The sequence below is a fragment of the Procambarus clarkii genome, chromosome 92 (genome assembly GCF_040958095.1).
Source record: "Procambarus clarkii isolate CNS0578487 chromosome 92, FALCON_Pclarkii_2.0, whole genome shotgun sequence".
Classification (NCBI taxonomy): domain Eukaryota; kingdom Metazoa; phylum Arthropoda; class Malacostraca; order Decapoda; family Cambaridae; genus Procambarus; species Procambarus clarkii.
Genome location: NC_091241.1, coordinates 11,363,959 through 11,377,831, shown reverse-complemented (window position 1 = coordinate 11,377,831; position 13,873 = coordinate 11,363,959). Strand labels below are relative to the sequence as shown.

Below are 13,873 nucleotides of genomic sequence, written 5' to 3'. Positions count from 1 at the left end.
TGGGTAGCTTTATCATTTCATAAGAAAAAAAGTAGAGAAAATATATTAATTCATGAAAACTTGGCGTATTAGGCAAATCGGGCCTTGCATAGTAGGCTGAGAAGTGCGTTCTGGCTACAAGGTACGACACATATATATATATATATATATATATATATATATATATATATATATATATATATATATATATATATATTATATATATATATATATATATATATATATATATATATATATATATATATATATATATATATATATTATATATATATACACAGTATATAGAATATATATGTACTGTATAGGGGGGCTATATATAGATATAGATATATATATATATAGATATAGACATTTTCTGAAGTGACTCGAGAACACCCATGCATTCTTTCATGTAACAGCAAGCAAGACAAAATGGTCGTGGAGATACCATGGAGAGCCAGAGCAGCTCTGCTAGTGTCAGTTCTCCCGAAACTAATACTTCTTCGGATAGCAAAACGCCTTCATCGGACTCTAACAAAACAAAAAGCTCGTTAAAGTATGGGCTAGCGGCTACTGCTGGTGCTGTTGGAGTGGTAGCTTTAGCACCCGTTGCCCTTGCAGGTGCGTTCTCTTGGCATATTTCTTAAGGCTTTTTAAGCTCCCCTTGTACTGTTCTTTTTGTGAGTCAACACATTTGTCTATTTATTTATAAGGAAGTACAATAGATTTTTGAACAATTTTGGTGTGAAAATACAATCTGTTTTTATTAGTGGAGTGGATATTGCAAATGAATTAACATTAATGAAATAATAATTAGATTTATTGTTGTAAAATCATTTATATAATGCTTTTCTTCCTTTGGGAAACAAAATTAAATTTCTCCTGTGTCTTACATTTAGAAAAGAGTTGCTCATTTCTTTATTTTGTTACTGTACGTGAATTTATACTGTATTATAAGTTCACACTTAGATTCCTTTCACACATAAAAATTGCTATAACAATTTGTATGGTAACTAGTATATTGTAAGTTATATATTACATCTGAATTTACCTGAATTCAGGTAAATACAGGTGTAATACAGGTATATAACTTACATTATTTCAATTTTGTTGTTTGAATCCGTTTTAAAGACTGTATTGGGAGTATGTTAGCTGTGATGTGTATTATGTTGAATATCTAGGGTCTTGCATTTTTCAATATCAAAGAGCATTTGCCAGCCTTTTGATTACAGTATCTGTGAAGTTCATGTAGACCATTTTTGCAATGCAAAAATATCTTTTTTTGTTTCCTGCTTTTCCCTAGATCCTTATATCAGCTGTGAACTTGATGTTTGAGCTATTAACATGGATTTTACTTAAGTTAGATAAGTCTAGCTTGCTACCTCTAGAAATGTACTGTTATTTAACCCTCTGCCTGTTGTCTCTATAACCGATTCACTTACAAAAAAAACATGAAATCTCATGAACGTGATATGCCTATGAGAAAAATATTTAAACTGTACTGTGGGATCGAACCCGCATCTCTGGATTTGCCAGGGCGCACACACTGCCAACTGAACCATGATGAGCTCAAAAGAATCTCAATTTACCTGATTAACTTGAGGACTACAATTTCTCTAGTGGCCTCAACAGACAAGAAGCCAGTGGCTTGTTAATGCACTTTTGCATCCTGATACCGCATAATGCATAATAAAGCCAAAACAAGCAGAGTTCCTGATGATGCAAACGTCGTCATGCAAAACTTTTGCAATGTCTTATTATTAAGTATAAACACTGAGAGTTAATGAGTTTAACATTGGGTTGTGTGCTCACTGGAAATGTTCGGCCTATCTTCCGGTGCAATTTGGATGCCCCGCTGGGCCACCGAAAGTGTAAAATGTTTTCACTTTGTTCCATAGTATTTTTTCCAGTTGGATTTTGAAATGAAGTAATGTCTTAGCATTTATGGCTTCAGCAAGTGGGCAGTTTCATGGATTTATAACCTGATGGGTAAAAAAGTATGTCTTGTTTTCTGTCCTACATTGTGGCTTGTTGAGCTTGAAGTTGTTGACCCTTGTATGCATTACATTTGACCTTTTAAAGAAGTAGTCTATCCTCCGAAGTAGTAGTATCCTCCAACGTGTTCAGTGTTTTAAAGGGCTTGGTGGGATGAGCCCTGTTATGTCTGGTGGTTGTGTTGTTATTCCTGTGGCCCCTGAATTGATCCTGGTGTCAGAGTTGACTTAGTTCTGGGATGATTATTTTTGCTCTGTTTTGCACTTTCTTCAAGGCAGATATGTCCTATTGAAGGTGAAGTTGCGATGCTTGGGTACAGTAGTTCAAATGGGGGCACACCAGAAACTTGTACAGTTAAATAAACATTTTCTTTCCCTTAAACTTAAAGGTTTGATTCACTATTTCTAGGGGTTTGGCTGCCTTTTTTTTTTACTACAGCTCACACTTGTGTAACTTTTAATGACTGGTAAATCATAATCCCTGATCCTTTTCTTTATCAATCTTCTGTATGGTAGTGTTGTTGTCTTGATGATAGTTGTGATGTGTATTGTTATGCCCTTCATAGAAGGGCTGCATTATCAATATTGAAGAAATTTGCCAGTCAATTGACCATTTAAATTCATAAAAATTGCCATCCACACTTCCATGGAAATAACATTCCATTCACCTGGGCTGTCTGGGTCTCGAACCGTGGACCCCACGCGCATGCGGCCATAGTACTATCGACTGGGCTATGAGCAGTCTTAAAAGAAAAGTTTCCAGAAGCAGCATCCTGCTGCCAAACTGGAATTTTCAACTTTCCCTGACTACTACTGAAGTTTTCTGCCTTTTCTGAAGATGGGGGATTGACATTTACATATTTTCAGTCTAGGTGGACTTTCCCTTAGTCCCAAGATTTTCTGAATAGGAGTTTCAGTGATAGACACAGTTCATTGACCAGTTCCTTTATGATTTTTTATTGAATTCCATCCACACCTGGGTTTGTGGATGCCTTTGTCAATGCTCTTCACTGATTATTTTACACATTATGAGAATGTCCCTTAATTCATTCTTTTCCCCTGCTTCAAATACCAGTAATTGTGTGGGTATTGGGATGTCTTGATCTTTCTAGTATGAACACCGATGTAAAGTATTCATTTTGATTGTTTTGTCATCAATTATAACTTGGTCTTATCTTTTAAAGGTCCTACCGAGTCTCGTCTTAGTTTTGCTTCTCATATAGGCATAAAAAGACTTGGGTTATGTCTTAATCTTTTAAGCAAGTTTTCTTTCACAGTTTCTTTTGGGTGATCTGATTTCCTGGGCGACTGAAATTAATACCCGTCTGTATGTTTCATAATCTTTGTGATTCCTGCTGGATTGATACCATCTCCATTTACTTGTTTGTATTTTTTATTCCCTGTATCAGCCTTCCAGTTCTTTTTTTCTCTTGTTTCTCTCTTTTTGTTTCTTAGCACATATTTTTTAACAAGTTCAGTGACGACCTTGTGAAAATTTTCCAGAATTAACTCCCTCCAGGAGGGAGGGAGTTAATTAAGGGAGGTATTTTCAAGATCCACTCTCATTCTGATATCTCCTTGAAGGGTTTTTATAATTGTATTCCATCTTAAGATATAGTGGTCACAGGAGGGAGTAAAGTTCTACCAGAAGTACAACCTGAACATATTTGGAATTTAGAAGGCACCATCCAGTGCCACAATCCAAGTTTTACAAGTTGGTACCTTCCAAAATTTAAGTGAGTCTGATAGTACTTCTGGCTGAGACACCTTTGAGCTCATTGAGTCCTCCCAAGTGCTTCTTGCAGCATCAGTGCTATGGTTACTGGTGCTTGACTTGTCCAAGATGCCAGTAATCCAAGGGTTGGCACTGGAAGCATCACTTCCAAGGGTTATCAAGGTTATCCTACGCTGTACTGATGCTCAATGTTAATCTGCCCCAAGTGGAAACAGAAGGACCTTGCATAGGGAAAAACAGAAGGAAACTGTTCAGAAAAATGCTTACTGTATACATACCTGACTTTATTCTCTTTGAGTACTTATAGTATATTAATGTCAAATAAATTATCTCATCTCTCATTACTTACTGAGTTTATTCATCATCCATCTTTCAGCTGTGGGCTTCACATCAGCAGGCATTGCCGGTGGATCCATAGCTGCATCCTTGATGTCTTTGTCAGCTACAGCTAGTGGCGGTGGAGTTGCTGCGGGCAGTATGGTGAGTCTAGTGATTATACTGTAACGGGGGGTGGGGGAAATAGCTCTCTCTTGTCCATTATTTCACCCCCAGTTAACTAACGAGGTCGGGGGAAACAGCTATCTCTAGTCCGTTATCCCGTCCTCAGTTAGCTAACTATTCTAGAGCACCCTCCAGAGTTCCTACGGCAGCCTCTCTCGTTCAACACCTTGTAATCTAGGTATTTGACTACTTAGGTGCGGGTACTACAAGGCGCCGTAACTTGATCAGCTACCCGAAACCCTAGAGAACACTCTAGAACACACTTCACTGCCACAAACGCATAAGAGAAAAGAAAGGGAAGAAATGGATAATGAAGTAATTAGTGAGGGTGTGGGGTGAGGGAGGTAGAGAGGAGTGAGGAGGGTCGTCAGTTGAAAGTGAGAGTTTAGAGGAGGGGTGGAGGGAGAGGAGTAGATAGATAGAAGTAGAAGAGTAGATAGTAGAAGTAGATAGTAGAAATAGAAGAGTAGACCCGTTCCACTTCACTGTTCCACGAATCACCGTTCACTATTTTTTTCCTCATACACGCATGTACACAAAGCCTCGTGCACTGGCTCACACGTGGTCTCCCGTTTATTCTCTATTTAACACAAAGTTCTATTGTTAATGACTGTTTTCAATTTTCCAGCGGGTCACTGTGCACTTTGTTATGTCTGTAATCAGTAATCCATGGCAGTAGTCCTAAGAAATCCCGGTGGTGGCTATAAGATAATAGTAGTGTGATAATAGAAATGGTGGCTATAAGATAATAGTAGTGTATGGTGGCTATAGTATATAATAATAGTGGTGCATTGTGGCTATACTATATAATAATAGTGGTGCATTGTGGCTGTATGATAATAGTGGTGCATAGTGGCTATATGATAATAGTGGTGTGTATAGTGGTTATATGATAATAGTGGTGTATGGTGGCTATATGAAAATAGTGGTGTATGGTGGCTATATGAAAATAGTGGTATATGTTGGCTATATGATAATGGTGGTGTATGGTGGCTATATGAAAATAGTGGTGTATTGTGGCTATATGATAATAGTGGTATATGGTGGCTATATGAAAATAGTGGTGTATGGTGGCTATATGAAAATAGTGGTGTATGTTGGCTATATGATAATGGTGGTATATGGTGGCTATATGATAATAGTGGTGTATTGTGGCTATATGATAATAGTGGTGTATGGTGGCTATATGATAATGGTGGTGTATGGTGGCTGTATGCTACAAGTAGTATATGGTGGCTATATGATAATAGTGGTGTATTGTGGCTATATGATAATGGTGGTGTATGGTGGCTATATGATAATGGTGGTGTATGGTTGCTATATGATAATAGTGGTGTATGGTGGCTATATGATAATGGTGGTGTATGGTGGCTATATGAAAATAGTGGTGTATGGTGGCTATATGATAATGGTGGTGTATGGTGGCTATATGATAATGGTGGTGTATGGTGGCTATATGATAATATTGGTGTATTGTTGCTATATGATAATGGTGTATGGTGGCTATATGAAAATAGTGGTGTATAGTGGCTATATGATAATGGTGGTGTATGGTGGCTATATGATAATATTGGTGTATTGTTGCTATATGATAATGGTGTATGGTGGCTATATGAAAATAGTGGTGTATAGTGGCTATATGATAATACTACACACAATATTGTGAGTAGTGTATTTTGGTCAAAGTGGCATATGGTAGTTGTATATAATGATGGCTTTAGGATAATAGTGTCATATAATGGCAGTATAATAATAGTGGTGTATGATTACTAATAGTGGTGTATGATAGTATAATAATAGCAGTGTATGATGACAGTATAATAATAGTAGTGTATGATGGCATTGTAATAATACCATAGTGATGTATAATGGCAGTGTATGATAGCTTTATAATAAATAAGTGGTGTATGAAAGTGTATAATAGTGGTTGTGTATAATGACTCATAATAATGGTGCATGATGACAAATGTCTATGATACTGTAATATGTAAATACTGTATATAGAAATCCTTGTCCCCTGAAAGTAACTAATCTTATATATGCATACATATTTACATACATACACAAACTAGTTCAAACTAGGCCCACAAACTAGTTCAATACTAGGCCTACACCAGAGTACTAGGCCTGCACACCAGTTTAGGACTACAGTTATGCTTATTGAGCCCTGGTTCTTATACCTTTCACATGTTATAGAGGTTGTTATGATTGTAAACATTTATGTATATGCTGACAAGCTCATATGGATTGAATGTCTGATATTTGTTGGTAACAGGTGGCGGTACTACAGTCAGCTGGTGCTGCAGGCTTTGCTGCATCTACAACAGCCGGTTTAGCTGGTTCTGGAGCTGCCATTGGTGCTGGGTTTGCTAAGGTCTTCAGTATGTTTGGTGGAAAAACTAACGATGAGAAAAAGAATGAGAACTCTGAGAATAAAGGTGGGGAAGACAATAAGAAGGATGAGGAAAATGAGATGGATAAGAACAAGAAGGATGAGGAAGATGAGAAGGATGATGAGGAAGATGAGAAGGATGATGAGGAAGATAAGACGGATGATGAGGAAGATAAGAAGGATGATGAGGAGAAAAGTAAAAATGGCTCACTCTGAATGTAATGACTGGTATATAAATTTATCATTTGTGGTTCTTAATGTAAATGTTTCTCCTAGTTAAAATACCAGTTTGTTTTATTTGTGTTAATTTGATATCATTTGTGTTTGAGAGTATATATTAGTAAATGAGTGTGATTCTGTGTATAAATTTTTTCCCGCATGTCTTCGTGCAAGGACCATCCCTGCACTCAATGAGAGAGAGAGAGGGCCGAGACTCCACACACACACACACAGGGTTGTGTGGTGTGTGTGCTCATGAGGTACCCACCTCACTGTGTGAGCTTATTAACCTCCATTTATATCCGAGTGTCTGGGACTGAAATCGTTAATTGGGCGATTAATTATTCCTTGTTAGTGTATTATCCCCTTTCCTGTGTTTAAATAAATCTAATGCACACAATTTGGTTGCTTCTTAGAGTCCCGCCAATGCAAAACTATGGTACCGGCTCCATGTGGTCACTCTTGTGTTTAAAGTTTTTATAAATGCAGTTTGGTTCTACATCCCTGGTTTAAAGTATATAGCTTTACTATAAGCAAGTAAGGACGAGTTTCGTGAGTACGAACTTGCTTTTTTCTCTCAAAATAACAAAATTCTCTCTCTCCAGATGTTCTAATAGTTTTTTTTTTTGCACACTTCTCCATCACCTTGCATGGTATGCAAGTCAGGGACACGGGCCTGTAGTTCAGTGCCACCTGTCTGTCTCCCTTGTATATCGAGACTACATTAGCTGTCATCCAAATTCTTGGTAGTTCTCCTGTTACCAATGACTTGTTATACACCATTGAAAGTGGTAGGCACAGTGCTTCTACATCTTCTTTTAGTATCCAAGGTGAGATTTTATCTTGGACTTGGACCAAATCCAATTCAAACAAATGCTTCCTTACCACCCCACTGGCAATCTCAATCTCTTCCAGTGGTGCTTGGTTAGATAGTCTCTTAATTTAGGACCTTCTTGCTCTATTGTGAAGGCCTGGAATTTCTTTTTGAGTTCCTTACACACTTCCTTGTCATTCATAATGAATCTGTCTGCCCCTATCCTCAGTTTCATTATCTGTTCCTTCATTAATGTTTCCTTCTGATGTAGCTGTGAAGCAATTTGGGTTGTGTTTGCCTTATTTGCTATGTCATGGCTTCATTTGCATTTTGAATTTTTTCCTTTTTCACTGGGGCAAAGTTGTCTGCTGCCTCCTTGCACTACAGGGTGATGTAGTCCATCATGTCTTAGGCAGCCTTTCCTTTGAGATCTGTTTCCCATTGTATATCTATTAGGTATAACGTATGTCATTGATGTAACAATAGGATTTCAAAATTGAAATAATACATTTATAAAGATACCAATGTTATGTTTGCCATGAGATGTATAGAAATTAACATTAGTCATTTTTTGTAGGTACTGTACAACTGAAAATTCAAAATTCAAATGTTTATTTAGGTAAAGTACATTCATACAAGGGGTGATACAGATTTTGATGAATTTATAGATAGAGCTGGTACATACAATGCCTAAAGCCACTATTACGCAAAAGTTTCGGTTAGGAAAAACACTTAATTACATATATTTACTGTCTGTTTATAAGGTGCTGGAAAAGTGCCCAAATACATGTACAGTATACTGGTATCCGGACAGCAAGACACTGCATCCAGTCGTATTCCAGGGAACATAGGATTAAGGACTTGCCCAAAACACTATGCGTGCTAGTGGCTGTACAAGAATGTAAGAACTCTTGTATATATATAAATAAATAAACAAAAAACTAATGGAATTTTGTCATTATGTACTGATTGTTTATTGATTCCTTAAAATTTAAAGGTGTCAAAACTCTATTGGTTCTCTTTGGCAAAACTTCGGACAAACGCACTATATAATAATGAAAATAACAGATTTAAAAAGTCCACTCATGGATGTAAACTAACAAACTCACATTAAACATAAAAAAGACCGACTACTATTTTTGTTTGGAAGTAAATCCTGAAACCAAATTCAACTTCAGATAGACAATGTTAACATTAGCAATAATGATTATGGAAAGTTCCTTGACCTATACATAGACAAGAGACTGAACTTCAGCATCCACATACAACATATATGGGTGTTGAGAGAGAGAGAGAGAGAGAGAGAGAGAGAGAGAGAGAGAGAGAGAGAGAGAGAGAGAGAGAGAGAGAGAGAGAGAGAGAGAGAGAGAGTGTGTGTGTGTGTGTGTGTGTGTGTGTGTGTGTGAGAGAGTGTGAGTGAGTGAGAGTGTGAGAGTGTGAGAGTGTGAGAGAGTGAGAGAGTGAGAGAGTGAGAGAGTGAGAGAGTGAGTGAGTGAGTGAGTGAGTGAGTGAGTGAGTGTGAGTGTGAGAGAGTATTCACCTAGTTGTGCAGGCGCGGGTTGAGCTCTGCTCATTCGGCCCGCCTCTCAACTGTCAATCAACTATTACTAACTACTGACTAACTAATTTTTTTCTCTCGCACACAAACACACACACACACACAAACAATCGACCGGGTAAACAAGGATAAACTATTCAACACTGGTGAGACGCGAACAAGGGGACACAGGTGGAAACTGAGTACCCACATGAGCCACAGAGACGTTAAAAGGAACTTTTTCAGTGTCAGAGCAGTTAACGGATGGAATGCAATAGGCAGTGATGTGGTGGAGGCTAACTCCATACACAGTTTTAAATGTAGATGTGATAGAGCCCAGTAGGCTCAGGAATCTGTACACCAGTTGATTGACAGTTGAGAGGCGGGACCAAAGAGCCAAAGCTCAACCCCCGCAAGCACAAATAGGTGAGTACACACACACCAGGAAGCAACCCGTAGCAGCTGTCTAATTTCCAGGTACCTATTTACTGCTCGGTGACATCACATTAACATTTACAGAGAGTAGGGAATTAATTAGGTATCTGGGAGCTAGTTAACTGTTGTGGGATGTATATCTTGAGGTACTGTATACAATGTTCACAACAGAGCAATGTACAATCATTTCATTGTATACAACGCATTGAGAAAGAATGAAGGTTAGATCCGAAAATTATTGTGTGGCTCTCTCATGACTTGTTTCCGGCGCGAAGAGTTGTGAATTTACATGAAAATGTACCAACAAAATCTTGTTACATAGCAGTAGGAGTAACATTTACTCCCTAGGTCCACGAGTCTAGAGCGCTGTGCACTCGGCCACCACCTCTCTTATGAGAGGGAGAGTGAGAGTGTGTGTACTCACCTAATTGTGCTTGGGGGGTTGAGCTCTGGCTCTTTGGTCCCGCCTCTCAACTGTCAATCAACTGATGTACAGATTCCTGAGCCTACTGGGCTCTATCATATCTACATTTGAAACTGTGTATGGAGTCAGCCTCCACCACATTACTGCCTAATGCATTACATCTGTTAACTATTTTGACACTGAAAAAGTTCTTTCTAACGTCCCTCTGGCTCATTTGGGTACTCAGTTTCCACCTGTGTCCCCTTGTTTGCGTACCACCCGTGTTAAACAGTTTATCTTTATCTACCTTGTCAATTCCTCTGAGAATTTTGTAGGTAGTGATCATGTCTCCCATACTCTTCTGCCTTCTATAGTGTCGTGAGGTGCTTTTCTCGCAGCCTTTCTTCGTAGCTCATGCCTCTTAGTTCTGGGACTAGCCTAGTGCCATATCTCTGAACTTTTTCAAGCTTCGCCTTGTGTTTAACAAGGTACGGACTCCATGCTGGGGCCACATACTCCAGGATTGGTCTTACATATGTGGTATAGAAGGTTCTGAATGATTCCTTACACAGGTTCCTGAAGGCTGTTCTGATGTTAGCCAGTCTCGCATAATCACACACTCACGTGTGTGTGTGTGTAATTACCTAAGTGTAATTACCTAAGTGTAGTTACAGGATGAGAGCTACGCTCGTGGTGTCCCGTCTTCCCAGCACTCTTTGTCATATAACGCTTTGAAACTACTGACGGTCTTGGCCTCCACCACCTTCTCACTTAACTTGTTCCAACCGTCTACCACTCTATTTGCGAAGGTGAATTTTCTTATATTTCTTCGGCATCTGTGTTTAGCTAGTTTAAATCTATGGCCTCTTGTTCTTGAAGTTCCAGGTCTCAGGAAGTCTTCCCTGTCGATTTTATCAGTTCCTGTTACTATTTTGTACGTAGTGATCATATCACCTCTTTTTCTTCTGTCTTCTAGTTTTGGCATATTTAATGCTTCTAACCTCTCCTCGTAGCTCTTGCCCTTCAGTTCTGGGAGCCACTTAGTAGCATGTCTTTGCACCTTTTCCAGTTTGTTGATGTGCTTCTTAAGATATGGGCACCACACAACAGCTGCATATTCTAGCTTTGGCCTAACAAAAGTCATGAACAATTTCTTTAGTATATCGCCATCCATGTATTTAAATGCAATTCTGAAGTTAGAAAGCATTGCATAGGCTCCTTGCACAATATTCTTAATGTGGTCCTCAGGTGATAGTTTTCTATCTAGAACCACTCCTAGATCTCTTTCTTTATCAGAATTCTTTAAAGATTTCTCACATAATATATAGGTTGTGTGGGGTCTATGTTCTCCTATTCCACATTCCATAACATGACATTTATTAACATTAAATTCCATTTGCCAAGTGGTGCTCCATATACTTATTTTGTCCAGGTCTTCTTGAAGGGCATGACAATCATCTAAATTTCTTATCCTTCCTATTATCTTAGCATCATCAGCAAACATGTTCATATAATTCTGTATACCAACTGGTAGATCATTTATGTAGACAATAAACATCACTGGTGCAAGAACTGAACCCTGTGGTACTCCACTTGTGACATTTCTCCATTCCGATACATTGCCTCTGATTACTGCCCTCATTTTTCTATCAGTCAGAAAATTTTTCATCCATGATAGAAGCTTACCTGTCACCCCTCCAATATTTTCCAGTTTCCAGAACAACCTCTTATGTGGAACTCTGTCAAAAGCCTTTTTTAGGTCCAGATAGATGCAGTCAACCCAGCCATCTCTTTCCTGTAATATCTCTGTGGCCCGATCATAGAAACTGAGTAAATTCGATACACAGGATCTTCCTGATCGAAAACCATACTGTCTGTCTGATATTATATCATTTCTCTCCAGGTGTTCTACCCATTTAGTTTTGATTAGCTTTTCCAATACTTTCACTATTACACTTGTCAATGATACAGGTCTATAATTGAGGGGGTCTTCCCTGCTGCCACTTTTGTAGATTGGAACTATGTTAGCCTGTTTCCACACGTCTGCTACGATTCCTGTACACAGGGATGCCTGAAAGATCAGGTGAAGTGGAATGCTGAGCTCAGATGCACATTCTCTCAGAACCCATGGTGAAACGCCATCTGGGCCAGCTGCTTTGTTCCTCCCGAGCTCCTTTAGCATATTTTCCACTTCATCTCTAGACACCTCTATCCGCTCTATGTTGTTCTCTGGAATTCTTATTGTGTCTGGTTCTCTGAAGATTTCATTTTGTACAAACACACTTTGGAACTTTTCATTTAATGTTTCACACATTTCCTTTTCATTTTCCGTGAATCTGTTTCCCATTTCCAACCTCTGGATATTATCCTTTACCTGCAATTTGTTGTTTATGAATTTGTAGAATAGGCCCGGTTCTGTTTTACATTTATCTGCTATCCCTTTTTCAAAATTTCTTTCTGCCTCTCTCCTTACTGCTGTATAATTGTTTCTCGCATCTTTGTATCGCTGGTATGTTTGGGGGTTTGGCCTCTTCCTATACTGATTCCATTTTTGTGTCTTTTGGTCTCTTGCCCTCTCACAATTTCTGTCGAACCAATCCTGTTTTCTGGTCCTGCATCTCTGTTTTGGTATGAATGTTTGTGTGCCTTCCTCGTATAGTTTTAAAAATTTGGCATACATTTCATTTACTTCCCTGCCTAGCAACAATTCTGTCCAATTACACTCATTAAAAAAATTTCGAAGTTCCCCATAGTTGCCTCTCTTTAAATCGAGTTTATCACCTGTTTCAATGTCCCCATTTTCTTCTAGATGATATCTTAAAGCATATTTAATGTCTAACAGGACGTGATCACTCTTTCCCAAGGGAGGAAGGTACTGGATGTCAAAAATCTCTTCTTCTTTCCTGGTGAATACTAGATCCAGTACTGACGGTATATCTCCTTCCCTCATTCTTGTGGCTTGCTTTATGTGTTGATACAAGAATGTCTCCAGAATGAGGTTCACAAATCTGCATGTCCAAAAGTCCTCCGTTCTTGCTTCATAGGCCTCCCAGTCTATTGCTCTAAAGTTGAAGTCCCCCAGTATCAACAGTCGTGATTTATCTTTATCTGCTTGTACAATAATATCTCTCATGACCATTATGAGGCCCTCTCGTTTGTCATCCAGTTCTTCCTTTGTCCACGTGTTGCTTGCTGGTGGGCTGTAGGCATTTACAATTATCAGGTTATCATCCTGATTCCAGACCTGCAATGCCATTATGTCAATATCTCGAGGGTTTTCAAATATTAACTCTTTTACCTTCAGGTGTTTTTTCACCAGTACAGCCACTCCTCCTCCCTTCCTAGTTTTCCTGTCACGTCTCCAAACTGAGTAGCCTCTTGGGAATATGACTTCATTTATTATATTTCCTTCAAGTTTCGTTTCTGATAATGCAACAATATCTGGGACCCTAAGCTGGATTATATCTTGCAACTCCAAAGTTTTTGACCTCACTCCATCTATGTTGGTATATACAATTTTCAGGAACATGTTCCCTTTTCCTTTGCTCTTTACTCCCCCTTCCACTACTGATCTTGTTGCTTTGTTTTTATGTACCATTTCACAAGCTTTCCAGTCCCTGTCACTTTGTAAAAAAAAGAATTTCTGTCTTCTTCATTTCTATCCCCATTTAGCCGTTTTGCCTCAATTAAGTTCATTTTCAGCTTTTCTCTGTCTTCCTTGGAGAGGTCTTGTCTTATTGACCAAGATTTGCCAACCTCATCACTCTGCAGTTTCCTGGCATTTCTTAGCACTTCCATCATGTTTTTCACTCCATTAAAGGTCACCCTTAAGGGGCGGTTCTTTTCTTTCTCATATTTTCCTAT

General features: G+C 38.6%; 1 protein-coding gene across 2 annotated transcripts in view; it reads left to right on the top strand.

The window, feature by feature from the left end:
- The window catches only part of LOC123775049 (interferon alpha-inducible protein 27-like protein 2), a 17,364-nt gene extending 8,785 nt beyond the window's left edge, over positions 1 to 8,579 (top strand). For both annotated transcript variants that reach the window (XM_045769834.2, XM_045769833.2), the window contains 3 exons: positions 399 to 600; positions 4,085 to 4,188; positions 6,485 to 8,579. In XM_045769834.2, coding sequence (XP_045625790.2) covers positions 399 to 600; positions 4,085 to 4,188; positions 6,485 to 6,817 — 639 coding nt within the window. In that variant the 3' untranslated portion in view covers positions 6,818 to 8,579. The remainder of the gene's footprint in view (positions 1 to 398; positions 601 to 4,084; positions 4,189 to 6,484) is intronic.
- The last annotated feature ends 5,294 nt before the right edge of the window (positions 8,580 to 13,873 follow it).